General features: G+C 36.2%; 1 protein-coding gene and 1 pseudogene across 1 annotated transcript; one reads left to right on the top strand and one right to left on the bottom strand.

Moving 5' to 3' along the window:
• Positions 1-3,423: 3,423 nt before the first annotated feature.
• LOC131168645 (uncharacterized) lies at positions 3,424-9,565 on the bottom strand. Its single transcript, XM_058128246.1, has 5 exons — positions 9,062-9,565; positions 8,568-8,804; positions 5,608-5,691; positions 4,300-4,429; positions 3,424-4,219 (listed from the first exon to the last, which is right to left on the bottom strand). Exons 1-5 carry the CDS (start codon positions 9,358-9,360, stop codon positions 3,611-3,613), a joined length of 1,359 nt encoding a protein of 452 aa, XP_057984229.1. The 5' UTR covers positions 9,361-9,565; the 3' UTR covers positions 3,424-3,610.
• A 3,826-nt stretch (positions 9,566-13,391) lies between these two features.
• Positions 13,392-14,087, top strand: LOC131153593 (uncharacterized; annotated as a pseudogene).
• The last annotated feature ends 2,010 nt before the right edge of the window (positions 14,088-16,097 follow it).

Raw genomic sequence — 16,097 nt, forward strand, 5'->3', positions numbered from 1 at the left:
CTTCCAAAGATGCAGAATTAACACTTGAAGAAGAAGAATCTACACAAACAAGAGAAGTGGCTATCGAGTCACAAGTTTCCGAGCTGAAGACACCTCCACATGGTTCACCACAGAGGAATGAAACTCCATCACCAATTGAGTGTGAAATCTCAGACATGAGACCTAGAGGAGCTCAAAACCTAGCTGGTCTGTATGAAAATACAGAAGCAATGGAAAAGTATGTTGCTCTAAATTACCTGTTGCTGACTAGCGACGTGATTAGCTTTGAGAAGGCTAACGAAGAAAACAAATGGATAAAAACGATGGATGAGAAGATTCAATTCATCGAGAAAAACAAGACTTGGGAGTTGAAAAATCTCCCGAAGGGCCGCAAAACTATTGGTGTGAAATGGGTCCACAAAACCAAGAAGAACGCTCAAGGAGAAGTCTAGAGATACAAAGCAAGACTTGTTGCCAAGGGCTACAGGAAGAAAGAAGTGGAGTTGATATCTTACAGAATTGATGATCAGATTGCAGACATTTTTACGAAGCCACTCATGTATGATATTTTTGTGAGACTGAAGACAATGCTCGAAATGACAAAGTTAGGAGAGTCAAGTTTAAGGGGGGATGTTGAAGAGTAAACTTGACGGTGGCAGTAATATTTGACGACAGTTGCCGACCAGTCGCTTCTGTTGATCGGCGGTCACCAACCTCACCTACCAGCCAATCTCTGATTATTTTGGTTTAAAATCTACTATAAATAGATGTGTGTGTGTGTGTGCAATGTAGTATGTGGTGTTGAGAGAGTGAATAACCAGTGAGCGAGAGAGAGAATTGTTCTTTGAAGTCCTCTTTATTTTTTTATTTTTTTTCAGATTGAAATACATTATTATTAAAATTGATTCTCACTAAATTTCAGTCACAACTAGTGACTGAGTGTCTCCTCCACCCATTAGAAAGCATCTAGCACTTCTATATCCTCAAATAAAGCCTGCCTGGGTACATCAAAATGAATTGGCTGATAAACAATGAAATATTTGGCCTAACATTTCCTCATATAAAATTCCAAGATTCTAACTGACAACCAAATTCTAAAATGGATTCTATCCCAAGCCCAGTCAACCACATGTAAGAATTAATATTGCCCGGGAATTTTTTTATTTGATTTTTTATTATTTCACCAAGTATCCAGAATGATACAATTTTTAAAGTTTCAGAATAACTAAGAAGAATTATTTTTAGATGACAGTTGCTTTCCTGTCAACATTGTAAAATTGAATCTCTTTTTAATGCCTAATTTAAAACTATTTTTTCCTTCGCAAGCTTGAAAATATGGTGCTCCGTTGTTCCCTCTCCCTCCCTAAGAACAACTTGAAATATTAGTGATCATTTTAGGCCAAAGCATTTTGTAAGGCTCTCTCCTTCTTAATGCCTAATTTAAAACTATTTCCCCTTTTAAATTTATTAGACATTTCCTACATAAATGCAGCTCTAAATGTTATGCATGTGGAGTCATTATTTTAACATTAGTAGAAATTAAAAACATGCCTAGCGTAGTATGGTATGCATATCAGATTATTGAGCCTAATAAAATAGCTAGGGTCCTAGAATTGTAGCCGATACAGAGATATTTTAAATGAATAGTGGGAAAAAAATTAGGTATTTCACGAGGGCTAGTGTGGTTCTCTCATTAAGCTCTTTCGTCCAATCAAAATACTTCAAAAAATGAATACCACATTATATGGTCCACATATAATTTGATGGTATCCAGGGTTTGTAGTACTTTTATTGGATAAAAGAGGTCGATGAGAGGACTAATGTGGTCCTCTCAGAGGATAAAATTATTTCTAGATAGTGACTTTTGGGCTCTCTAACTATAAGATATAGTCTAGTAATTCATTTCAATATGTTGAGGTACTCCCTTTTGGGTATTTATTTTTTTTGTATATGGAAACATTGTATGGACTAATTTATTTTTGGTTCTTGAAGAAATTAAACTCGGCCTTGCAATACTGTGTAATCAGCTAGTTGGAGTATAGATCACACTTTTTTTTTTTTTTTTAATTTAATTAGAAAACAGCTAGTTGTGATTTTATGGCATGTTTGGTTCAAAAAATGAAATGAATGGAGGAATGGAATCAAATAAGAAATGAAATTACTCCAAAAATGGAACGGAATGAATAATTCCATTCAATTATTTAGTTGAAGTAGGGAATTGAATCCATAATGGGATGTCAAGTCCATTCCAATGTTTATATATAAAAAATAAAAGTTATCTCCATTTTATTGGGAACTTGAGATTTATTGAGAATTTGAGATTTGCAAGGTTAGTTAACAAAGTTCACTGTGTTAATTCATCGAACACCTTAGACCCCAGAACACTCAGAAAATTCCAACCCTTTTCTCCCATTCAATAACAAAATTCCAAAAAATAGGGATTACATGAATCATTGTAACTTGAAGTTTGAAACCACAAACCATAGTTGATGCACAAGGGACAGCAAAAATGTTGTGATAAATTCAAGTAAAAACAAATTGGCAATTTGCAGACCCACAAAACACAGACAAATACAACAATTCTCAATTTCTACTAGTTGTAGTGGGTTTCTTTGGACTGTTCAAGATCATCAGCAAACAATCGATGACAGCTGCTAAGTCCTTGCATCGAGATGGACTGTGTTGCAGAATGCTCATTCTTTGAAAAAAGAATGGAATGCCCATTCCACTATACAGTTGCAGAATGCTCTTTCTTTAATAGGACTGTTAATTCCGAAGTAATTATGATTCCTTTCTTATGATAACTAACCAAACAATGGAACATTGTTTCATTCCAGCCTCCATTCCACCCAAACAGGCATTTAGTTTGGCTAAATTTGGATTTATCCTCTGCATAGAGATCCAAAGTTTGAACATATAACACGAATTAATAAAAAGAGAGCCCAACTGAGATGGGGATTATATTTGTGCTTTTTATTTGACAATATCAGCTCGGAATTTTGGTTTGAAATTAGTCAAGAAAAAAGAACCACCTAAATATAAAATGAGACGATGGGGAACAAGGAAACATGCCTGTGCCACCCAGGAAAAAAGGGGGAGGGGGGGCGGGGGGGGGAAGGGGAATACTGAAGGAGTAATGAGAAGAAGGGACGAGACAAATTTTGGGCATCAACAAAATGAACTACCTAAATATAAAATGAGACTATGGGGAACAAGGAAACATGCATGGGCCCATCAGGGAGAAAAAGGGGGGGCGGGGTGTGGGATATACTGAAGGAGTAATAAGAAGAAGGGAGAGGACAAATTTTGGGCATTAACCAGATAAATCATCCAAAATAAAAAATCCTCAACAATTTTTTCCAAATAAACATGAAGAAATTTATTCTTTGCAAATATAAGATGTATGAGGGTGGTATATTGGATAGAAAGAGAATGCACCAGTGGTACCGACAAGTTGGGCTGTATTCAAAATGGAATATAATTTGTTCTGAGTTTTGTGGATGTCGAACAATAAATAACTCAAATGTCAAGAAGTTCATAAGAAAACACATATCACAAGCCACACTTGTACACCCCTGCTTCACTCTCCCGCGAGACATTGCTTAGCATCCAAAATCTCTCTCATGCCGAATCAGCTACTCCCCCCATTCAGGTCATTGCCTTTCATACGCCTCTGCCTTAATCTTCCAGCAATACTATCAGGGCTTGGTTCAGTGATATGAGCAGCCTTCTTTTTTGGCTCACATGCAGCCAAAAGCTTCATGTCAAATCCTGTTTTATTTTCTGAGGACTTGTTTGCAGAAAACTTATCATCCAAAGTTTCCTCTTCATCTTCTGTCGCCAACTCCTTATGATTGTGGTCATTGCCTTCACTATGCTTCCTCTGCCTTAATCTTCCAGCAACACTATCTGCACTTGATTCAGTGGCACAAGCAGCCTTCTTTTTGAGTGTTGGGCTAATTCCTGATAAGATATTTCTGTCTGAAAAATGCTTCATCTTTTCCTCTTTATTCAACCCATCATTGTTTTTCTCTTCAACTTCAGCCTTCAGTAATCCATGATGGTCACTATTGGACATGGGGAATTCATTGCTCTTCGATAGTGCATCTATATCTGAGAAGGGCAATGATCTCCTTGCCGAAACTGAACTGTTGGTACTTGTGTCTTTTCCTGACCTTGCGTCTAAGCGTTGAGTTTGAATGAGGTAATGTGCAACTGATTTGAAGCCCAATTTTGAAATCTGAGGAAAAATTGAGCTTTGTTTCAACTCATCTTAGCAATCTATACAATACCAAAATGGGAGGCATAGTTAAAAGATACCTTTCTATAAAGAGGACCAGTGGGAGCCCATCCCTTTGCTTGCCGGCACAGACTGCAGTTGCAAATTCCACGACAGACAGGGCAAATCCAATTTGGATTCTCTTTAGCTTCTAGGACATGCTCCCCGTATCTGAACAAAATTGAAAATATATATATATATCTACATATTCAATATAAGAGTTCAAAATTTTACATAAATTATAGACATGACTACAAAACAGCTCAAAGCCTCAGACATCATCACAAAATGCAACCTCCTTTGCCACCTTAGAAGGCCCAAAAGCAGAGTCTGAATAACTGAACCCTTCCAAATTTGTCTAATATAATAAAATGAAAATTTTATAGTCAGAAGATAATACAACATAAAATGAACATGGTGTCGTTTCAGATGACATCAGAAAAATTTAACCAAATTATCAGATTTTAATAATATTTCATTGGTATAGGGAAATGATATAGGGATCGGTGTCCACAGTAGTTAGCAAGCGAGTGGCTTAACCAAGCAAAATCCTATTTAATTGAGCTTCATTTGGCAACTGCACGTGGAACTTAAATTTGGGTTGGCCTGCTGGTAAATTAGTCACATAGGCTAAACCCCCTTGAAATTTCCTACCAGTGATTGATCAAGGTATAAAGTTGCATCAGCGATCACATTAAGTGATAAAGATGACGACTAAAATTTAGGGATTGACATAAATTTAAATATACAGTTAGAAATTGCAGTAAAAAAGGCTGTAAGGCATATGAATATTAGCAATTGAAACTTCAAAGTTGTAAGGAAGCAACAATAATACTATGAGCTCAACCATCCCCCTGGCTGACACAGCACTCTTAACAATACTGCAACAGCATTTATTGCAGGCTATCACTCTGCAAGAATGCTAAAATAATTCAAACTGAAGCTTGAACACCCAAATTCCAGCTTAGCTTGGCTCTGTATTAAAACTCTCAATGAAAGGAAACAAAGAATTTGTCAATAATATTATCATGAATTAGATAGGAAGATTGAGCTCATCAATATAATCTAGTTAGGACTAACCTGGGTTAGTACGGTTTGAAGATTAAATAGATATAAGATTTACAGAGATTTTAGATTTAGCACAAGTTGAAGGTGCAATTAGAGACAATGCAAAATGAGTGCATAAACAATTGGTAAAAAATTTGAGAACTCAAGTTTTTAACTAGATGTGTAGCCTTTGACAGACTGCAGAGATGAATTGGACTTTGCATTGCTGATGTAATAGTCAGGATAAAGCAATGCAGATAAGATTATCACTGACCACTTTCACATGTTTCAATAATTTATACCTCATAAACAAACAATCTCCGCAAAATTGTCCTTGGACCATGTTGCATTTGCTGCAGTGAGTACGATGACCAAGAGTTTTCTGCCTGTAAAACAGCAGATCCATGTGGTGAATATGTAAAATTTACTACTAAGCTAGGACACACACGCTTCAATAGAAAGTATAAATCAAGAACCTGATATCAAGAAAAATGTTTCTGCTTAATGGTCAACAAACATTTAAAAATGGAAGACTTTGAAACAGTTTATCTATAATGGTTCTCTCTTTTTTTTTTTTGGTCTTTTCAGTTCCTGATGCCAGACATCATATATACAAGTAGAAAGAATAACTGCAGAGATCTCTCACCCTAGTTAAATTTCAAGCAGAAACTGTTCTATGTCAAGCACCAAATTCAAAAACTATTATCATCAGCATTTTCAAAGAAAAACCGGTACATATTGCACTTTTGGTAAAGCAACTTAAAACCTAAATGTTCTGAGACTTCTCTTTGACTTCAAAAGATATACTAACTAATAATTTCTGCAAGAATTCAACATGCAATGACAGCAAAGATGAACAACTAGCATGCTCAAACAACGAAAACAAGGAAATGATGCTACCTTTATTACAGGAAAGAAATAGAAACAAGCATACACACCAAAAGATAGAAACATGGACACGATGAATTTAAAATCTAGACTGCAAATCCTCAAGGGAGTTTTGGATTTTCGGTTACTTTTGTTAGTGATAGATTGCTTCCCATGAGAAATTTGGCATACAAAATGCCAACATTGAAACAAAAATCTGCATAAAAGTTCTAAAGTACTACAGAATGAAAGGTGATTCAAGCAAAGTGCTTGTCAAAGATCCAAGATATATTAATTGCATGTAAAAAATTTTCAAGCCACTAGAAACACTTGGGGCCTGTTTAGATGTGGATAACAGTTTTCATTTTCCATTTTCAGTTTTCCAAACTTAAAAAATACCACCTTGCTTTCCATTTTTTGAAACATTTATATAAAAAAAGTTGGGAAACAATAAAACAAATGTTTTCTAGCTTTCCTATATATATCTTGGCAACTTTTGAAAACAAGTTGGCATTTTGTAATTATTTGGAGAACTGAATAGAAAATGAAAAATAGTTTTCTACAACTAAATAAGCCCTTGATTGTCATTCTTGAACCAAGTTGTTCAGTAATTGATGGAAAAAAATTAGAAAAATGAGGCATCAACAATGCACAGCAACTTGATAGAGGACAAAAACTCTGATTCAATAAATTTTCAATTATAAAGCCATTACCATTGCACAGAATCCTTGTCTTCTTACTTTGGTCATAGATACACTCACAAATCATTTGTAGGAAAAATCTCATTGTGCACTATAACTAGTACGGTTGAAGATAAAATTATGGAGAGAACACAAAATCAAAGAGTTCCGGATCAAACAGGATTGAAACACCTGCATTCTGTTGGGAAATGTGGAGTTCAAACATTATATTTGGAATTGTGTACAATTTGGCAAAACTTAGTATAATTTTATGTTTCATTTTGTTAAAATCTATACAATTCTAAATCCAAGGCTTGAATTCCACACTCCCAAACATAGCATTAGGAATGTTTAGTAGCACTGATTTCAAGCTTCAAATTTGGCTTTTGCATGGATTTGGAAAAAATTCAATACATTTTTGTACTGCATTTTTGCCTAAATTCACACAAGTTCAAATCTAATGTCAGGCCTCCAAATAGACAAACATAGGGGTCTATAAAAATAGGGGTATAAATGAGAGAATATTGAAATTCTGAAATTAAGAATATTCCCAAGGAATTGCTCTTGAATGTAGCCAAGACTCGTCAAAGTCTGAGGCAGGATTCTCTTTGGTCGGGATCTAGGGAGATTAAGAGAGACCATCTAGTCTGCTGTCAGGTGGCAACCCATCTTTGGAATGTTCTATTCTTGTGCTTTGGTGAAGCATAGGTGGCACTTATGAAGATGGCAGACCTCTTGCCCATTTTACACATTGGAGTTTGGGCTCAACCAAAATGGGCTGTGTATTATGGAGTGAAGCGGTTTTTGTGATCCTTTGGACTGAGAGAAATGCAAGAATGTTCAAGGGTCATACAACTTCTTTGTTATAGGATAGAGTGGTGTTCATGGCTCCATTTTGGGCTCATTTGTTTGGATTTTTTTGGGGTTTATCACTGCCCAACCTACAAAAGGATCAGAAGGCATCTGTTTTGAATGTAGCAAAGAATATTGAGAGGCTCAGGGTCGATTCCCTTTGATCGGGTTATGGGGTGTGTAAGAAAGATCATCTAGTATGCTATCAGGTGGCAACTCATCTTTGGAATGCTCTATTCATTTGCCTTGGTGAAGCAAAGACAGCATCAAGAAACATGGGAGATCTCTTGCTCATTAGGCATTAGACTTTTGGCTAAAGCAAAAAAGGGTTGTGTATTATGGAGTGGTGCGGTTTTTGCCATCCTTTAGAGTTTGGACTATTTGCACTTAGAAGAATGCAAGAACATTAAAAGGTTGTACAACTGCAACTTCTTAGTTATGGGATAGAGCAGTGTTCTTGGCTTCCTTTTGGGCTCAATTGTTTGAATTCTTTTGGGCTTTCTTTGGAAACCAACCTAAAAAGGATTGGAAGGCAGCTGTTTTCTAATCTCTTTGGTAGTTTCTCTTTAGTATTTGAGGACACCTTATCCTCTCCTATTGCACTTGGTTCCAGCCAATTATAAAATCTTACTCTTATCCCCAAAAAAAAAAAAAAAAAAAACATGAGTATTTCTAAAACTAGTCATCTATACTCTTTAATCATCCATGAGAAAAAAGAAATTTTGGAAAATGTGGCCATGGAATTAAGTGGCGGCAGATAAAGTGGAGAGACACCATGAATTATAGAAGAATGGCAAATTTCTTAATAAAATATTAACGTCAGCATGATTGACAGAAATTAAGTTAGAGATAAGACTCTAAACCTGCATTGGTGGCAAGTCTTTCCCTTTACTGGATCATATATACGCTTTCCATCCTTTCCACATCCATCCACAAAAAGTGTCCAACTCTTCTGTGTGTTACCCAAAACCTTCTCATGCGCTTCACCGTAAACCTCTGGCTTTGAACCCTCTTCTCGCAGTAGATCCTCATTTTCCCAAGAGGCATCCTTCTTCGACATATCCAGTTCTGAGTAGCTAATGGGCGTTACATTTTGCAACCTAAAACCCCATCAGATTCTCAATCAGTACACAGTACTCCTCCCTCATTTGTGATTTAGTTAAATCAATAAAATCATCAAACCCTATCATCGGCCAAAACATCAATAAACCCATATAGTACAACTAAAAGCACACCGGAAGCCATCAAAATTCCAAACCCTGAACTGATATGAAGAGAAACTGGAAGAAAAATACAAAAAATTTAAATCTTCATCGCTGACGTTTATGACCAACAAAAAAGAAAAGGAACGTAATACCTAGAAGATCGTCGACGGGGTCCCGACGACAGTATCGAAGATTCGTTCTTCCGAGCGGCTATTCTCCTAGCGGAGGGGTTTTTTGGGGTCGGAAGGACGACGGACTTGAGCTTGGCTGAGAGATCAAAAATGCCAAGCTTCTCCATTCTTTGAAGGTTTTCTTTGATTCTTTTTTCTCGGGAGAGTTCGTATGCTGAGATTGTCTCGGCTTCAGTTGTCTGGTTTTGGCCATTATCGATGTGATGGTTAGGGTTTGCAGGAAGTTCTAGGGTTCGGGTCCTCTTTCCCAAGGCAACCATTGCTCTCTGTTTCGCTCTGCTCACTCTCCAACGGTCGACTACGGAGTTCAAACAGGATACCGGACTAGGTATTTGAACGAGTGAAGGACGATTTGTAAAGCGCCCATAAGAAATGTGGAAATGCTAGTAGTTAGTACTCTAATAAATTTGTGTCACTGGGAGCAAAACTTAGGTCTCCATGTAGTGGTTCCATAAAATTATATGTAGATTTTACTTTGTGAGATATCATTGAGAACAATCTAAGTAAATTTTCAACTGTAGGAACTATTAGAAATAACACTAAATCATAACACAACCCCTAAACCTTCTAATTTTCTAAATACACTAGAATAAGTTTTGAGAACTACCTTAATGACAACAAATATATGCCTCCTAAATTTGGTTAAGACTAGTAGGTCCTTCATTCTTCTATTTGAAGTTAAAATTATATGAAGCATATGAATTAATCAGTCGTTATCTTTTTATGAAAAGGAACATTAATTAAAACGAACTTAAAACTATATGAGAGTTTACCACAATACTTTTTGCTTCCAAAGGAAGATCCACGTGCACTAGAAGATTCAAAATTACCACCACTAGCTAAATCTTTTTTTTTTTTTATTACATACGAACTTTAGCCACCGACAAACCCCTCGGACCCCCTGGTATAGCACGAAACCTATGAATCAATGTCCTCCCCATAGGTCTCGCTGATCAGGTAAAGTCTGGAATGTGGACACAACTTCCGTGCATCAGTTGGACGTTTGGCCAACCCGACCCCCGGAACACATCTCCATTACCATCCACGGTCCCCGCTGGCTCATAGAGAACTCTCACCATCCACGGTCCTCGTTGGCTCACAGAATAAATTCTCACCATCCACAGGTACCGCTGGCTCCGTGAGTGTATCTACCTGAAATTAAACCCTCGATGCTCCTTCTTACATACTGATGTCTTTTCATCGCGCCATACCCGTGGGGGCACCACTAGCTAAATCTTGAACCTACATTAGGAACAAGTAAAACTTGTTAAAAAACCAATAAACAAGTTTGCTTTAGGTTAAAAACCGATAAAGTAGTCATAATGAAAAGAACATTAATTAAAACAACATGTGCATCTCGATTGTGATTTTGATTAGATAACATAATATCCACTGTAGTTTCCTTTGGCTTTGTTTGTCCCTTGACTATAAAGAAGCTATTCTTTCACTAAGCAATTGTATTAGTTCATCTTTCAAAAGTTCCCATTGTTAGGGATTTATACGGAAAAACATGTTTTATGTAATCGATTTTAATATTTTTTAATAACTTCAGTTTTTCCATTTTAATGAGAATCTTTGTGAGTAATGTTTGTCTGACATTATTTATTTAATAATTATATATGTGTGTCTTTTATTCTATATAGTAGGTGATCAAGTGTGTAGAATATAGCTCATACACAAAAGATTAGATCATCAATTCTTATAGAATATAAGTTTATTGTTCACAGTCTTAAATGAAATTGGACACACCATTGGTAGGACTGCAGCACAAGGTTTAAATAGGCCTGTCTTGACTATTGTAAATGATACAGTTCCAACTCCTTGTGCTAGTACACTTTGTGTGTATTGAACAAGACCATCTTGAGGTAATTGTTTTTATACTGACTATATAAAACAATTAATACCTCATGGTTATTATGAGTGCTTATGCTCTTAATCCTGATATGATTATTGGGCACATGCATATAGTGTTTATTACTTTGATTCATAGGAGAGTGAGATTCTTTATGGGTCAAAAAACTTAGTAGGTTGGGTGATGACATTATGTGTATGGTGAACATTATTTTTTTATGGAATCCACGTCCCGGTATTGGGATTGATGAAACCCCTTTGAGGAAGTTTATAAGTTTTGATTGTGTCAAATCCTGCAGGTGGATTTTGAATTCGGCACGTCAAATAAGTTAAGTGGAAGGTCTCAGGGAATTAATATGTCAATTAATTAAATTGTCAGTAATTTAATTTAATAGACGGGGGTATCTGTAATCTTTACGTGGGGAGATAAATAAGCATAATAATAGGAACTCAAAATTTAATTTCGAATATGATAGGGAGTGCAATTATAATTCTTTAGTGGTATGAATTATAATTAACGTAATTAAAGATAAATTCATGTCAAATTAGGAATTCTTAATTACGTGGGAAGCCTTAGTCATATTTCCCAGAGGTCCTTGTTGTGGCCTATATACATGTGCTCCATTTAGCAGTTAGAAAAAAAAAAAAAACTCACATAGAGGCAGATGTTTTCGTTAGAGAAGAAAACCCTAGTAGCTGCTTATAAGCCCACTCTCTCATGGGCAAGGTGTGTTCAAGGAATATGGTAGAAGATTCCTGATCGTCTTCAAGAGTTCGTTTTCATACTTGCAAATTTGGGATCAAATCAGACAGATTTCGTACGTATAATCCTAATCACGTAATTAGGGATTGTATGATCTGATAATTTTTTTGTTATTTGTATGCACTATAACCGGATCATAGGGCTATTCCGCAAGTCCCTTCAATTGGTATCAAAGCCTTGGTTGATACTGTATGCAGATAATAATACCGTGTTCTTCAAAAATCGAATCAATGCATGCTTGGGGTAGAACGTGTGCATGCATTAACATATGTTTTGCAGTGTTCTGTCCAGCAATTTTGGTCACATGAATGTATGTTTTATGATTGTGATTATTTATTACAAGATTTGTAGCATATGAACTCCGGTTATGGAGGCATAAGATTTTGTAATCTGATGTAGCTTCATCACACAAATGTATGTTTTTTGATTGTGATTATTTATTACAAGATTCGTAGCATGTAAACTCCGGTTATGGAGGCATAGGATTTTGTAATCTGATGCAGCTTCATCTGAGAAGGAGACAGTTGCGGCGTGTGCATAGTAGTGGCGAAAAATAGGAAAAACCCTAGAACAGTAATTCGATTTTTCGTTCCTTTTTTGAATTTGAATTTGTGTTTGAATTTGAATTTGAATTTGAATTTGAATTTGAATTTGAATTTATTTTTGAATTTGAATTTGAATTTAAATTTGAATTTGAATTTCAATTTGAATTTAAATTTACCTGGACCTCTGCGACCTGACCGGGTAGGTTGAACCCTGCCAATCAAACCCCAGCACTACGTAATGGTAAACAAGGATTCACGGTGTTATGATGCAAGCTGCTTAACGACCATAATAGTCGGATATTTATTATATCATATTTCTTATTTATGTATGCTTGCTTGGCGTATTTGTTGTTCTTGTGTTATGTCATAAGCATGTAAAATTTAAAATTTCAATTTTGGTTTATGCATGTGCAATTAGAGAATAAAATTAATTCCTAAGTTATAATACAATTTTTTATACAAAAAATATTAAGGGAATTTAAAATTTTATTTGTTGCGTGTAATTTAGTTACCAACATTGGAACATTAAATTTTTTTGAATATTAAACACGCGTTTGTATCCCTCATGAATTAAATAACTAAGTGGGTGAGGGAATTTATTACATATAAATCTCATGGTCTCCATCACTAGTTTATAGGTGAAGTAATTAATTTTATGTGATTATATTAGTATCTTCCTACTCATAAGATGAAATTAATTATAGACTCACCAAGTATAAACTCTAGTAATTGTTAGTATTGGGTCACCTCTCCATCTGGGGATTCACTACGGGACAACACTATGGGACAATAAGTCTAGTATTATGTGATAGTATACACTTAGTTATGAATAATCATATCCTCACCATCTAAGTCACTGCTATTATTTATAGGACGAAAGCTAAGTCAGCAGTTTAATTTTGTTTGACATAGTTACTTGCCTAGATAGTAAAATTTATAGGTCCTCACCTGTCTACACAAATGTTGAATAGTAGATGACCTCCCATCAAGGTATACTACTCACGGTGTGTTAAGTTGCTGACATATTCTTTAAAAGAAAATATTGGTAGAGAGAACCATATTCTTTTAATTGAATTAAAAGTTTATTATTACTCATCATATTTTGTTATAATATGTGATTCTCAGGATTAAAATGGTTTTCAATCTCTTGGCTGTTATTCTCAAGGAAAACAAACTGGTTGGACCTAATTATATTGACTGGAAAAGGAACTTGGATATTGTACTGACTGCAGAGGAGTACAAGTATGTGCTTGTAGAGGTATGTCTACAGAAACCCGATGAAGGGGCGACTGATGAGGAAACCCAGGCTTACTGGAAGTGGATTAAGGCTGATGAGATGACGTAGTGTTACATTTTTGCATCTATGTCGAATGTTTTGCAACATCAGCATCATTCTATGCCTCGTGCCTATGATATAATGCAGAACCTCAAAGAAATGTTTGGGGATCAAAATCGTGCTGCTAGGCAAACTGCTATGAAGGATCGTATGAATACTACCATGGCAGAAAGGACCCTAGTAAGGGAACATGTTCTAAAGATGATTGGTCTTCTCAATGAGCTAGAGATCCTTGGAGCTAAAATCGATGGGGAAACTCAGGTCGATATCGTTCTCGAGTCACTGCCTGACTCTTTCAAGCATTTTTTCCTGAACTACAACATGAATAAGCTTTCTTACTCATTGCCAGAACTACTTAAAGAGATTCAAGTAGCTGAGGGCCTCATCAGGAAACCAACTATTGCTCTTCTGACTGAGAAAGGTTCTTCTTCTAGGCCGAAAGGCGAAAGAAGCAGAAAAAGGTTCAAAAACCACAGGGAGCTCCTTCAGTAGTGCGTGGGCCGCAGGATGTAGTGAAAAATCCTAAGGGCAAGTGTTTTCATTGTAAGTAGCCAAGGCACTAGAAATCAAAATGTTTAGTTTATCTCACCAAACAAAACAATAAAGGTATATCTCATTCACTAGTAGTTGAAACGTGTTTAGCAGTGATATCTACCAGTAGCTGGTGTGTAGATACATGAGTCACTAATCATATTTACAATTCTTTGTAGGGGTTCCAGCAAACTTGCCAGCTAAGTGATGGGGAGATTTATGTATTTCAGGGAGATGGCACAAGAGTGTTAGTAATTGCAGTAGGAGATATTCACAATTCTTTTGATAGAGATAGGATTTTAATATTGAAAGACTCTCTTTATGCACCTTCCATTAGGAGGAATTTGATCTCAGTTTCCAAGTTGGTTGATCACAACTATTTCGTTTATTTTAATAAATTGGTTGTTGTTAAGTTAAATAAACGTTTTATCTGTTCTAGTACATCGATGGATGGTCTTTATATTATTAATCATGTTTCTCCTACAGTGCAACTAAATGAATTAAAGAACACCGATAAACTACCATGTAAGAGAAAGAACCCTTCTAAATTGAACCAAACTTATCTTTGGCACTTATGTCTAGGTCATATTAATCTGATACGGATTTCAAGGCTAGTTCAGAATGGATCATTAGGTTCATTATAAGTGGAGGCACTCCCAGTCTGTGAATCCTGCTTAGAAGGTAAGATGATCAAGCGGCCCTTTTCGACCAAGGGATATAGAGCAAAAGAGACATTTGAACTGGTTCACTCTGATTTGTGTGGCCCCATGAATATTTAGGCTAGAGGTGGCTTTGAGTATTTTTTTACTTTCATTGATGATTACTTAAGGTATGGGTATATTTATTTGATGCGCTGTAAGTCTAAATGTTTTGAGAAATTCAAGGTATTTAAGGCAGAAATGGAGAAACGTCAAGGTAAATGTATCAAGACACTACGATCTAATCGTGATGATGAGTACCTCTTAGGAGAATTTGTGGATTACTTATCAAATGATGGAATTGAATCCCAGTTGTCCGCACCTGGTATGCCACAACAGAATGGTGTAGCAGAAAGAAGGAATATGATACTTATGGACATGATCAGATCTATAATGAGTTATTCAGATTTGCCTAATTCATTTTGGGGGCATGCACTAGAAAAAACAGCCTATATTCTGAACTTGGTCCCATCTAAGTCAGTTCCTACTACACCCACATAATTGTGGACTGGGCGCAAACCTAGTTTGCGGCATGTTCATATATGGGGTAGTCCAGCACACGTGCTAAAAGCGGAAACAGATAAGTTGGAATCAAGGACAGATGTCTGTTTATTTGTTGGCTACCCTTGAAGTCTATGTACTCTAATTAAGTATGGGATCTTGTAGAGCCACCCGAAGGGATAAAACCCATTGAATGCAAGTGTATCTATAAGAAGAAGAGAGGAGTAGATGGGAGGGTGGAAACCTTCAAGGCTAAGCTCGTTGCGAAAGGGTTTACTCAGAAAAAGGGAATCGACTATGAGGAAACTTTCTCGACTGTAGCCATGCTAAGGTCTATCAGGATTCTCTTATCCATTGCAGCTCATTTCAATTATGAAATTTAGCAAATGAATGTCAAGATATCTTTCCTTAATGGAAGTCTTGATGAGTGCATCTATATGGCACAATCAGATGGTTTTTGTAGCAGTAGGCCAACAACACATGTTGCGCAAGCTTAAGAAGTCCATTTATGGACTTAAGCAGACATCTAGGCCTTGGAACATCCGTTTTGATTAAGCCATTAAATCTTATGGTTTTGATCAATGCCTTGATGAGTCATGTGTATACAAAAAGCATGATGGAAACGTGGTGGTTTTCTTGGTGTTATATGTGGACGATATCTTACTCATGGGAAACGAAGTGAGGGTATTATCTTCGGTTAAGGTGTGGTTATCTGGACAGTTCGACATGAAGGACTTGGGAGAAGCCAATCACATCCTTGGGATCAAGCTTT

The sequence above is a fragment of the Malania oleifera genome, chromosome 1 (genome assembly GCF_029873635.1).
Source record: "Malania oleifera isolate guangnan ecotype guangnan chromosome 1, ASM2987363v1, whole genome shotgun sequence".
Classification (NCBI taxonomy): Eukaryota; Viridiplantae; Streptophyta; class Magnoliopsida; order Santalales; family Ximeniaceae; genus Malania; species Malania oleifera.